This window comes from Cydia fagiglandana, chromosome 1 (assembly GCF_963556715.1).
Source record: "Cydia fagiglandana chromosome 1, ilCydFagi1.1, whole genome shotgun sequence".
Lineage (NCBI taxonomy): Eukaryota > Metazoa > Arthropoda > Insecta > Lepidoptera > Tortricidae > Cydia > Cydia fagiglandana.
This window is the reverse complement of record NC_085932.1, coordinates 15449610-15462775: the sequence shown is the minus strand read 5'-3', so window position 1 is coordinate 15462775 and position 13166 is coordinate 15449610. Positions and strand designations below refer to the sequence as shown.

The following is a 13166-nucleotide window of genomic DNA, read 5'->3' as shown; positions in this document are numbered from 1 at the left end:
AAAATAGCGTTTAATAAGAAAGCTTATTAACTTTCTTTGAATCTAAGAACACAGAAATAAAGCCTTATCTTTTGACTGTCGAATAAGTATAACACTACTACGAAAATATCACACAAACAAGTCGAAAAACGTAAACTAGCGTATCAAGAGCGCAAGATTTGGTTGCTCCATACTAACACGCAACACCTCAAGTAAGTAAACGCGTATTCTATTTAGTGATTAGCGTCATAATGGTAAATATTATGGAAAGACTAAGACTTGATACTGATTCTTAGTTATTATCTTTATGATTCCCAAATACTTTATTTGCGATATTTGTTCGCCAATAGGGAAAAAAATAGGAAATTAAAAACCTCGGTGTTAGGTTCCATTTTCTTTGTGTAACACCTAACTTCGAGGTATACCTCGGTAATAACGGAAACGGTATTTTAGATTCGAGCGATCTTATATTCATATATAAATGCACATTTCCTTGACTTTTGATGTTATTGAATTATTTAACCACCTATAAAACTAAAGAGGTATTAACGTTGTATGAAATCTATGCAAGAAATCTTAATTTTGATTACAATTTTAGACACCTTCTCAGACGTTTTCTTAGAAACCCTTATATGAGAAACTCGTTCAAGTATTGATATAAAAACAGAAGTATGGTTATAAAGTTTATTTTAACCATTGTTTTGTAATATTTAGAATCATTCATATTGATCGTATTAAAAAAATACAAGATAACTATTTATTTTGATTAGTCGTCAATGAGTTTTAAAATTATTTGAATTGAACCGTTTAACGATGGTTAGAAAAGACGTCACTCGGTAATAAGCTGTATGAGAACCTAATACAGACCCACCCAAAACTTTAATGGCTTCGAAATTAATAGGTTCTTAAAATACTTTTGATACTCGTTGGTATACCAGGTACATAATAAAAGGGTTCTTAAAATTCAAGGGCCGAAGACAGGCCCGAGAATTTTCAGACCTAATGTTGTACCGTAAGAATATTTTTTATAAGGCAGCAAACATAAAATGATATATAAAGTTAAAGTAAATATTGGTTTTTAGATCTTTGCCTAGAAAATAGATTTTTTTTAAATACTTACAACTCTTGACTATTACTATTGTAATATTTGTGATCATATAGACAAAGGACAGGGACCCCTACGCACCGCGCTTCAAATGTAGCTGGTTTAGATATCGCTGGCAGTCATTTAATCGACAAATAGAAGTGCTGGAGTAGAAAAATATATTTTATGTTATATATAAAATAGATACACAACACAAACATACAACATTAACATTAACTTACACAGATCTTGTATCTGCATTGTGGAGAATATAATTGTGATAGCTTGAACGTTTTGGCTCAATTTGCCCTCCACGTCCGGTTGAAATAATTAAGTAATGAAATAAATAGGTAATAAATAAATTAAACAAGAATTTCGACAGCATCACACTTGCTCGTAAAGGGTACCCCACGATGTTTTTAGCGTTAAAGGAACCAATTATTTCTATTCTAAATTCAATAATTAAGTAAGTCTTATAATATGAAGAGCGTAGGTATTGAATATACCATATTTTATCCTTTATTGTCAAATAAATAATATTTATCGTAATTATGGAACTAAAAATGCAACGAGTTATCTACCCTCGTAAAAAGGAACCCACATCCGCGGTATTTGGGTAACAGTGGTCCATTACCACGGTAATAGGCGATTTCGACATTTTGGTTTTGATAATAATTTTTTCCTTTATAATTTTCTAAAACAAGGCCAGAAACTAAAATAGTATAAACTTTAATCAACAAACTAACATAAAAAAATATGTCTTGGTCCATACACCGTCGGTTTATGCTTAATTTTTGGCTCTTTTTGGGAAACTTGCTTAACCCCCTCGTTAATAGGGGTACTTACCTTATTTCTGAAACAAACCTCTAAGCTCGCTACCAGTGAATTGCGTAGCATTATCCGCAATCACTGTGCGCGGCACGCCGTGCTTAAGAAACACCTCATCCTCCAGACGCTGAGCGATAGTCTTCCCTACGGCTCGCCTAAGTGGGAAAAACAACACGTACTTAGAAAAGCAACATAATACTGACAGAATATAAGTATAACCTGCCCTGGAACGTGGTAGTGGGCCCACTAAATCGATACTGAGCGTGTCGAAAGGACGCGAACAGTTCTTAGGGTGTCCCATGATACCTATAGGGGGTTGCTGTGAATTTTTATACGCAGCGCAAACCTCACATTCACGAATAAAATTAGCTACATCCTGGTACATTGAAGGCCAGAAATAATGTAACGATAATCTTTTATAAGTTTTAAAAACTCCTAAATGGGAAAGCTCCTCGTTATGACAAGTTTTAATTAATTCCTGTCGTTGACTCGATGGTATCACGACCTTCCAATCAAATTCCCCTGAAAGCTTGAATTTACTTTTACAGTAACGCATAAGTTTATTATTTTGAATCGCGTAATTCGGACACGAGCCTGGGGATACCCGGCAACGTTCAAAAAGCTTATCATACCACTCACAAGTATGAATTTCCAACACGGGTACACTACGAGATAAAGCGTCCGGAACTACATGTTCTTTACCTTTACGATGTACGATTTCGAAGTCATAAGGGGATAACCTACAACCCCAACGTGCTAACCGGCCCGTCGGATTGGTTAAATTAAAAAACCACTTTAAACTGGAGTGATCGGTAATTACCTTAAATCGAGGGCCACTCTCTAAGTATGGCCGAAAATGCTCGATACTGAAAACAACGGCAAGTGCCTCGCGCTCGGTCGCGGAATAATTGCGTTCGGCGCGGTTTAACGAGCGGCTCGCGTACGCTATCGGATGCTCCAGCCCGTCCTGCATTACTTGGGTCAAAGTTCCGGCCACGCCATACCCGGACGCATCACAATGTAGAAGGAACGGCTTTGAGAAATCTGGGCACGATAATATCGGTGCCGAAACTAAAGCCGACTTAAGTTTTTGAAAGGACTCCTGAGCTTCCCTCGACCACGCGAAAGGAGGAGCATTCTTCCGAGTACTAGTCAAAGCATTTAAGGGGGCTGCGAGGTCACTGAAATTTTTAATAAATCTACGGTAATAAGATGCAGTACTTACAAACATTTTAACTTCCTTACGGTTGGTAGGAACGGGGTAATCTACAATAGCTTGAATTTTGGAAGGATCGGTATGCAGTCCACGCTCGTCTACTACATAACCAAGGTATTTAAGTTCCTTTCGAAAGAACTGTGACTTCGCAAAATTAATAGTTAAGTTAGCGGCCGACAAACGGTCTAATACCCTATTTAATAACGCAATATGTTCTTCAAACGTCTGACTAACTATTATTATATCATCTAAGTACACAAAAAGCCTGTCATTAAATTCGGGTCCAAACAACTTATCCATTAGACGCTGCTGGGTACCAGGTGCTCCGGTCAACCCGAAACACATGACCTTAAATTGAAACAAGCCACGTTTAGGCACCGTAAAGGCCGTTCGTTCGCGCGACGCCTCATCTAACGGAATCTGCCAAAACGCGCTTTTTAAGTCAATTGAGGACAGGAATTTCGCGTCCCTCAACTGGTCCAGAATACGTGATATATACGGTAACGGATATGCATCGCGTTTACTAACCGAATTCAATTTGCGACTATCCAAGCAAAAACGTAACTCCCCATTAGACTTAGCTGTAAAAAGGGTAGGATTATTCCAGGCACTAGTACTAGGTTCAACTACGTCCTGCTCTAGCATCTCATCTAATTGACGGTTAAGCTCTACCAGACGGTGTGGCGAGATCGGATAATAACGTTGTTTAATCGGAGGACTATCACCGGTATCTATGGTATGGGTGAGCAAGTGCGTACGCCCCAAACCTTTCTTCTCAAACGAAATGTCCTTGAAATTACAAATAATCCCGTCCGCTATGGCACGTTGATCAGGTGTCAACTCTTGTAAGGAGCACAGGTGTTTTTCGGGCACGACCTCATTCACGGTAGTGTCCGGTTCCTGGTTCCCATACTGACTAAACAATTCCGGTGCGATATTGAACGCCTTAAAAAAATTAACACCGAAGATCATACGTGTACCCACGTCCGGTATTACATAAAATTTAATTTCGCGTGTTAAATTTTTAGCTTTAACAACCAAGTACATACACCCGATTATTCTCGAACGAGTTTTATTAGCCGCTATAATATGAGTATTATCCGTGGCAGAAACCAACTGAGCTCCTAATGACAAAAATTCCCTATGCGAGTTCGAACCTATAATACTGATCCCTGCCCCAGTATCCAAAAGACCACGAAAAGAACGACCTAAAATTCCCACCGACATGTGAGGTCGCTCGTCTTTATTCAAAATGAACCGACTCCGAACCACCGAAACGGGAAGAGACATTAAAGTGCTAACTATAAGTGGGTAATCAGGACAGTCTGGATTAACCCCAATGTCCCCCATAATATCTTCACCAAAATCGACCAAATTACATGAGTTCCCACGCTCCAAATCGTAGGGACTCGACATTCGGCGGTCCGGAATAATTAGTTTTTTGAAACACCAGGCACAGCGCCTGCATCTGGCGAAGTAGAAGTAGAAGCTCTAGTAAAACAATTGGGACAATCTGGGTAAGACACTCCCGCCCTACCACATTTGAAACAAACTACCCGTTTAGACTTACACTCCCTCAGACTGTGCGTATCTACACGACAACGAACACAGAACGGCTTCTCCAGCGGATTGGCTGCCTCAACTTTAGGACGCGAAGAGGTTTTACAACTCAAGTCTGCGGCCAAGGTAGACGATGAAGGTCTGGGAGGCTCCACAAAAGCATTAGCCCGCTGCCAGCTGTCCTCAAGCACGCGACACACCCTCTTCAAATCCTTTAAGGTAGTAACCGACTGAATGGCCAAAGGTACCGTATACTCCGGGCGAACATTAATTGAAACTATGTCAAATTTCTCCTGATCCGACAATTCCGTATTCAAACGACTGAAATAATTCTGCATAATGCTAATGTATGTAGAAATGTTCTCATTAGAACCCTGAGTACGATTTCTAATTTCCTTCAATAAGCGCCTGTCATAATCGAATGGCAAAAATTCATCTATTAAGACAGCCTTCAATTGGTCCCAAGTGGACACCTCAGTGCGTATACCGCGATACCACATTAGTGCGTCCCCATCAAATAATTCTACGGCTGAAGCTAAAAGCCTGGCTTCCGTAATACGACGCGAAGCTGCCAACTCCTCAACCCGCTGTAAAAAGGCCTTAACACACGTCCGACCATTAAATTTAAGATTTAAAGAACTAACTGTTTGATATTTATTAAAGCACGAGGTAGCAGGAGCTGTCGATGAAGTTTCAGGTTGGGCAGGGCTCCCCGAACCTTCCATCGCATCATCGAACCCAGCATTGGAACGAGTCGACACAAACACCGATAGCATATTATCTAACTTTGAAAGGATTCGCATGAGTCGATCCGTTAACCCCGAGTGCAAGGTGACATCAGCGGACTCCTCCGGGTTAATCCGTGTTAAACGATGATACAAGTGATGCCCTAAAGCCTGTACCCGGTTAAGAGACTTTAAAGTTATTGGAGTCTTGGCGGCCGTGGTCAAGTTTTCCAATTCAGTCAATTTATTTTGAATTATAGCAAGCTCCGGCGAAATGTGCCCAACATACTCTTCGATATCATCTGATGGTAAATCCCTCGCTAACTTCCTAATTTGCTCCCTCAATCCCTTTACATCGTCTGCCGGAGTGGCATCTCGTACCTTCACTTCATACTCTAGTTCATCTTTATGCAATAAATTAAAGTTAATGGGGCGGTCCTCCATTTTAAAAAATTTAAACTTATTGTACAATTACAATTAAGTTAACACAAAAGATTTTTTTTTATGTTGACGCTAATAACCCTATGACAATACCCCTATTCGGGACACAGTAATGCATGCAAAAACAATGTAAATAAAGATTTGAAACAATAAAATTGACCTTGTGTGCTCGGCCCGATACAACAATACACTTCTACTAAATAAAATTATCAACCTACTATTGTTCACAATAGTACCCAAAAAATAAACCTAAGAGGTAAGTTATTTATTTTAATATATCTGGAATTTAAATACCAGCAAGAATGTATATTTAAAGTTTAGACTATTAATATTAACTCTTATCACTAACACTATTCAATTTGTATAATAAGTATTCAATTGACACATGTGCTGTTATCACTAAAGGTCATGACAGTAAGTAGAATTAATGCTACAACAAGTAGGTACACTAAGAAAAAAAAATGTTCAACCATAAATTCCTTTAGCTAACTTCTATGTGACTAAAGGTAGCTCGCTATGAAGGCCCCGCGATGGGTGACACTGTTACCGAATTTATTTTAGGGGGGGTTATTCTAAAAATTTTAAGGAGAGAAAAGAAATACAACCACTGTAATTACAACGTTTATTCGATTAAAGAACCAATAGCAGAAGTTCTAAGGTCCTGTTTTCTAAGGGGACCTTGCATTTTGGAGACAAAGCAAACCGCTTGGAACAGGTGTTTCTGGGGGTGATCTGAGCCGATTAAGCCCGGTTGCCAAGAGGTTCCACCCAGCAGGTGGGCAGGGGAGGGGGGGCAAAAGTGGCTCCGGCGCGCCTCACTCTAAGCTATATATCTGCATACATCTAGCAACTATATCAAGTTTGGTGTCTTTTTCGTGTAATTCGAGGATGAAGAATTCATTTCTGTGACTAAATTTTCACTCTTCCATACAAAAAAATCGAGAAATTAAAAATTCCAAAAAAATCTTTTCACTTCTTTTTTCGAAAATCTTCTACAAAATTAAAACTATGAGGATTTGCTCTAGAAAAAAAATACCTGTGAATAGCCCAGTTATCCTACTATATAGAATAGTAAACTTGTTAAACAATTTTTTTTTCATAATTCTGATAAAAAAAATGTTTTGTGTCGCGCGGCGTACCTGCATTGTAAGAGCGGTATGCAGCGTTTAGGATTTTTAAGTATGTTTCGATGGTTTCTGATAAGTTGTTATTCTTCTGGTTGTAGAAAATTACTTCTGGACGTGATATATATACAAATATAAATTAAACGTATAAATATAGATGTTGGGAAAACTTTCGCCAATAGAGTTATTATAAATGTGATAAAATTAACAAAGCAGATGTTTGATTAAAATGCGGGTTAAAATACGAGTAAGATATATATTGTTCGCAATTGCCACTACATGCCCATGGGTCCGTGCATTGTAGTTTTTTCTTAACGCAGTTGCACCTCCCTGCCCATTTTGTTTTGCAGCGGCAACGAATAAGCTCTAAACAAGCAGCAGCCGCCGCAGGTAGGCTTGTACATATGGGCTCCCAATAACCATTTTGTTTGGACCAGCTCCAGTCAGCAGGACATGGAAGCTGTTGCTGAGGGGCTATAATCTGTCCCCAAACATAGCCTCCTTGGTAAACTGCACGGAGAAATATGTTTACGTGGGTAGGGCATCTTCCATTGGAGGCAGATTCTCTAACTGAAGATTATTTTTTGTAAAAAGTACTTTTCGGCACTCTTTTGCACTCGTACTTGTACCTGATGTACTCGTAAAATCAGTAACAAAATACTATGCATTTTGTTAAAATAACGTCTAGGGGCCAATTTACACCTCGTAATTCAAATCTGTCCATACTTACTATTGTAAGACTCTTACTTGCCATACAAGACAATAACAATTTTTATCAATATTGGCAATGCCTGCTCAATATTGCCTTGTTTGCCGTATTTAAACCCCTCCGTTACGGCAGGATATGCGCTCCAAGCTTGAAATACGCTTTTTTCCCTGTCCATACAAAAAAGAAACAGTGTCGCAACCTGAAAAGGTGTGGAAGAATGACAAGACTTCTGACCTTTCTGGTCCTGTAAAATAAATTATATATCTATGCGTTACAAATAAAATCATATATTTAAAGAAAGTTTGCAGCACTTGACCAATTGCCCTGGTGAGCTGTCTCGTATACTGCGGTGACATATTTATTTTATTTACAATTATATTTAAAGAAAGCGTATTTCAAGCGTATTTCATACGAAAAAAAGCGTATTTCAAGCTTAAAGCGCATATCCTGCTGTAACGGAGGGCCTTCTTCTTCGTTACACTCTTGATAGAGTGGTCGTGGCCATTATGAAAACTTTTGAGCGACTCATTTAACGACACGTCGCCATTCCTCCCGTAGAGCTGCTTTCCGTAAGCATTCGCTTACTGTGACCGACACACTGATTTGGTTTGGTCAGTACATCTCATTAGAGATCTTCCCCTAGCCCTGTCACCTCCTACTCTTTCTTGCACAACTAGACGTTCTGTAGATGTTCCGTCTCGACGAGACACGTGTCGAAAGAAGTTGAGTACCGAGTTTTGCCCGTAGAAAGCAACCGCTCTTTAATGCCAAGCTCCTCAATAATTGATGCTCAGTCCATGATATGCCCAGCATTCGTCTCCAGCACCACATCTCTAGTGCATTCACTTTCTGTTTTTCGGATGCCCTTAGTGTCCATGTGAGACATACAGCATACAGAAAAGTGGGAAATATGAGGGATCTGACAATCCTGGTTTTAGTGGTCCTTGTAATGTTCCGGAGGGATTTAAATACGGTAAAAAAAACAACATTGAGCAGCCAATTTTGGAAAAAAATGTTATTGTCTTGTATGACAAGTAAGAGTCTTACAATATTAAATCTGAACAGATTTGAATTACGAGATGTGAATTGGTCCTTAGACATTATTTTGATACTATGCATTGTGTTACAGTGTTCGGATCAGGTACAAGTACAAGTGTAAAAGAGTGCCGAAAAGTACTTTTTACAAAAAATAATCTTCAGTTAGAGAATCTGCCTCCAATGGAAGATGCGCTACCTACGTAAACATATTCTCCGTGCAGTTTACCAAGGAGGCTATGTTTGGGGACAGATTATAGCCCCTCAGCAACAGCTTCCATGTCCTGCTGACTGGAGCTGATCCAAACAAAATGGTTATTGGGAGCCCATATGTACAAGCCTACCTGCGGCGGCTGCTGCTTGTTTAGAGCTTATTCGTTGCCGCTGCAAAACAAAATGCGCAGGGAGGTGCAACTGCGTTAAGAAAAAACTAAAATGCACGGACCCATGGGCATATAGTGGCAATTGCGAACAATATATATCTTACTCGTATTTTAACCCGCATTTTAATCAAACATCTGCTTTGTTAATTTTATCACATTTATAATAACTCTATTGGCGAAAGTTTTCCCAACATCTATATTTATACATTTAATTTATATTTGTATATATATCACGTCCAGAAGTAATTTTCTACAACCAGAAGAATAACAACTTATCAGAAACCATCGAAACATACTTAAAAATCCTAAACGCTGCATACCGCTCTTACAATGCAGGTACGCCGCGCGACACAAAACATTTTTTTTATCAGAGTTATGAAAAAAAATGTTTAACAAGTTTACTATTCTATATAGTAGGATAACTGGGCTATTCACAGGTATTTTTTTTCTAGAGCAAATCCTCATAGTTTTAATTTTGTAGAGGATTTTCGAAAAAAAAAGTGAAAAGATTTTTTTGGAATTTTTAATTTCTCGATTTTTTTGTATGGAAGAGTGAAAATTTAGTCACAGAAATGAATTCTTCATCCTCGAATTACACGAAAAAGACACCAAACTTGATATACTTGCTAGATGTATGCAGATATATAGCTTAGAGTGAGGCGCGCCAGAGCCACTTTTGCCCCCCCTCCCCTGCCCACCTGCTGGGTGGAACCTCTTGGCAACCGGGCTTAATCGGCTCAGATCATCCCCAGGAACACCTGTTCCAAGCGGTTTGCTTTGTCTCCAAAATGCAAGGTGGTGGACCTTAGAACCCCAGCTACAAGGAAAGTATTACCCGGGCCTTAAGGGCCTTGCAAACACTGCAGTTATCTTAGACTAGCTCTTAATTTTATCTAAGTTGAGACTACACTAGGGACGAGAGAGCGAATGTGGGTTAGCGGCTAAAATATTATGGTTGAACACTTTTAGTCGAAAATTTACAATTTAACTAGAATATTGTTGGGCGCCGTAGAGGTAAATTAAAGATTGGAAGGAGCTGACCTGATCCGCAGGGTTTAGGGTACCAACAACACCGCCACGTCGTCACCCTCTCGGTACAGGCCAAGGCAGCACCCGCCGATCACCGGTCAACGCGGTTCACCGAGCACACACGTAGGTAGAACCCGCGCCAGGCGGATTTACAGGTAAAATTGTAGACCCTGGAAAGGTTTTCAAATAATAAGACAAGAGTACACAACGCTTAGTAACGCTGGAACCTAAATAACTTTGCAACAAAATGGAGTCCAGACATACATAATTTCGAATTTGGAACGGCACGCGTCAGGTCAAGGTTAACATTTGACCAGCGCGGCGGAAGGTTACTCTTAAAAAAAACAAATAATAACTTACTCGCTGTGGAAAAATGGCCCGCAAAGGGTGCTCTGCAACATATGTCGACACAAGCGAGGTCTATAAAACACGGCCACAAAGGCCCTTAAATTTGGGGCTGCATGTGCCCCACTTTTTCGCCTGGGCTGAAAATAAAAATCACCACACTATTAAACTGAATCTTACACACAAAACCCGTCGCAAAAATCACTAAAATACTCACTCAAAAGGGAGATTTCTCCCGATTGTTTTAGAAATCGCCTGTAAAGGCTTCTTTTTAGCGGAACGACACCAACGAAAATGTCCGACCTTCATTTTGGCAGGAAATGACAGACCAAATGACAGAGTTGCCACAGCCCGAACTGGATTCGTGCGATCCTAGCTGATTTTGAAAAGAAAACATTACCTTTCTTCTTTACTTTATTTGGACTAATATTAAATAGAAAGAAAAACAATATTTGAAGACAATTTTAATTTACAAACCCCTTTCGATTAAAAAAAAACCAAAGATGTAGGAAGACACCGAAATTATTTTTAATCTAGCAACCCGGACCATGTTGTTATCGACTGAGCTCGCTAGATCGCGGTAAGGGTATCAAACGAAGACGGCTCACATACTAAACAGTATTGAAAAAATGAAGAGTTAAAAATTTTATTGTTACACCACTTAATGGCACATGCGGTGCGGTGTACGGGGGTTTAAGCGGGAGGGGTTAGTAAGATTGGCATCATCATACTTTATACCTACATTTTATGGTAGGTAATCATAGTGGTTTATTTAGTTAAGGTATCATAGTGGTTTTCCGGGCCAAGGTCCGGGTCCGAGTCCGGGTCCGAGTCCGAGTCCGAGTCCGAGTCCGGGTCCGAGTCCGGGTCCGAGTCAGGATCCGAGTCCGGGTCCGAGTCCGGATCCAAATCTGAATCCGAGTCCAGGTCCGGGTCCGGGTATGAGTCCGAGTCCGGGTCCCAGTCCAAGTCAAAATCGAAATTCGTAATCACCAGACGTGTACCATGCGTCGTTGAAGAGTTCTGTTTTGGTCATCATCAGCAGTTCCACTTCATCAAATGCGACAGTTTTTAATGTAAATGCTTGATTTTATGATGAAAATACAGAAAATTCTATACGTATGCCTTTAAGATTTGAGGAGTTCCCTCGATTCCTTATGGATCCCATCATCAGAACTCGAGCTTGACAAAAGTGTGGCTTAAAAACTTAACTTGCTTAACGAACATAACGAAGAGGAAAAATCGCCAAACGTGAACTATGCGTCGTTGAAGAGTTCTGTTCTGATCATCATCAGCAGTTCCACTTCATCAAATGCGACAGTTTTTAATGAAAATGCTTGATTTTCTGATGTAAATACAAAAATCTCTATACGCATGCCTTTAAGATTTGAGGAGTTCCCTTGATTCCTCATGGATCCCATCATCAGAACTCGAGCTTGACAAAAATGTGGCTTAAAAACTTAACTTGCTTAACAAACATAACGAAGAGGACAAATCGCCAACCGTGAACTATGCGTCGTTGAAGAGTTCCGTTCTGATCATCATCAGCAGTTCCACTTCATCAAATGTCACTTTTTTGGATGTATATGCTTGATTCGTTGATAAAAAACCAAAAATCACTATGTGTGTGCCTTTAAGATTTGAGGAGTTCCCTCGATTCCTCATGGATCCCATCATCAGAACTGGGTTTTGACAAAAACGGGACCAATCTGTATGCATATACATTCAATCAAAAAAAGAATTTTCAAAATCGGTCCAGTAATGACGGAGTTATGGAGTAACAAACATAAAAAAAAATAAAAAAAATAAAAAAAAACATACAACCGAATTGATAACCTCCTTCTTTGAGATTTGGAAGTCGGTTAAAAAGTAAAAAAATATAGATTTTAATTTAAACGGTACCTACACAAAAGAGTATTCTTTATTATATAATGTTATTTTTTAAAGGTTTTATTGCAATAATATGAACGAACAAAGTCAGATTGTTACAACCGTACTCAGTCTACCCTATACTTAACATATTCACTCCCGGCGCGAGCTACGCGCTACGAGCGTAGCCGATAACAGGGCAAAACCGTATGTAGCGAAATGCGTGAGCGGAAATGTGTTAAATCTGGGTCTTGTGGCGCATGGCCGGCTTCCCTCAGACAGTGTACTCACTGGCGTAGTAGCCGACGTCGTTGTTGTCGTTGATGTGGCCCGCGTCCTCGGCGGCCAGCATGTGCGTGTCCCACACGGAGCAGTACTCCGGGTCGTGCACGTGTCTGGTATCCATCGGACAGTGTACTCACTGGCGTAGTAGCCGACGTCGTTGTTGACGTTGATGTGGCCCGCGTCCTCGGGCGGCCAGCATGTGCGTGTCCCACACGGAGCGGTACTCCGGGTCGTGCACGTGTCTGGTATCCATCAGACAGTGTACTCACTGGCGTAGTAGCCGACGTCGTTGTTGACGTTGATGTGGCCCGCGTCCTCGGCGGCCAGCATGTGCGTGTCCCACACGGAGCGGTACTCCGGGTCGTGCACGTGTCTGGTATCCATCGGACAGTGTACTCACTGGCGTAGTAGCCGACGTCGTTGTTGACGTTGATGTGGCCCGCGTCCTCGGGCGGCCAGCATGTGCGTGTCCCACACGGAGCGGTACTCCGGGTCGTGCACGTGTCTGGTATCCATCAGACAGTGTACTCAGTGGCGTAGTAGCCGACGTCGTT

General features: G+C 40.5%; 1 protein-coding gene across 1 annotated transcript in view; it reads right to left on the bottom strand.

The window, feature by feature from the left end:
- Window positions 1–12733, bottom strand: part of LOC134663916 (START domain-containing protein 10-like) — a 36299-nt gene extending 23566 nt beyond the window's left edge. The window contains exon 1 of the mRNA XM_063520494.1: window positions 12619–12733. Within this exon, the coding sequence (XP_063376564.1) occupies window positions 12619–12733 (115 nt within the window). The remainder of the gene's footprint in view (window positions 1–12618) is intronic.
- Between the last annotated feature and the right edge of the window lie 433 nt (window positions 12734–13166).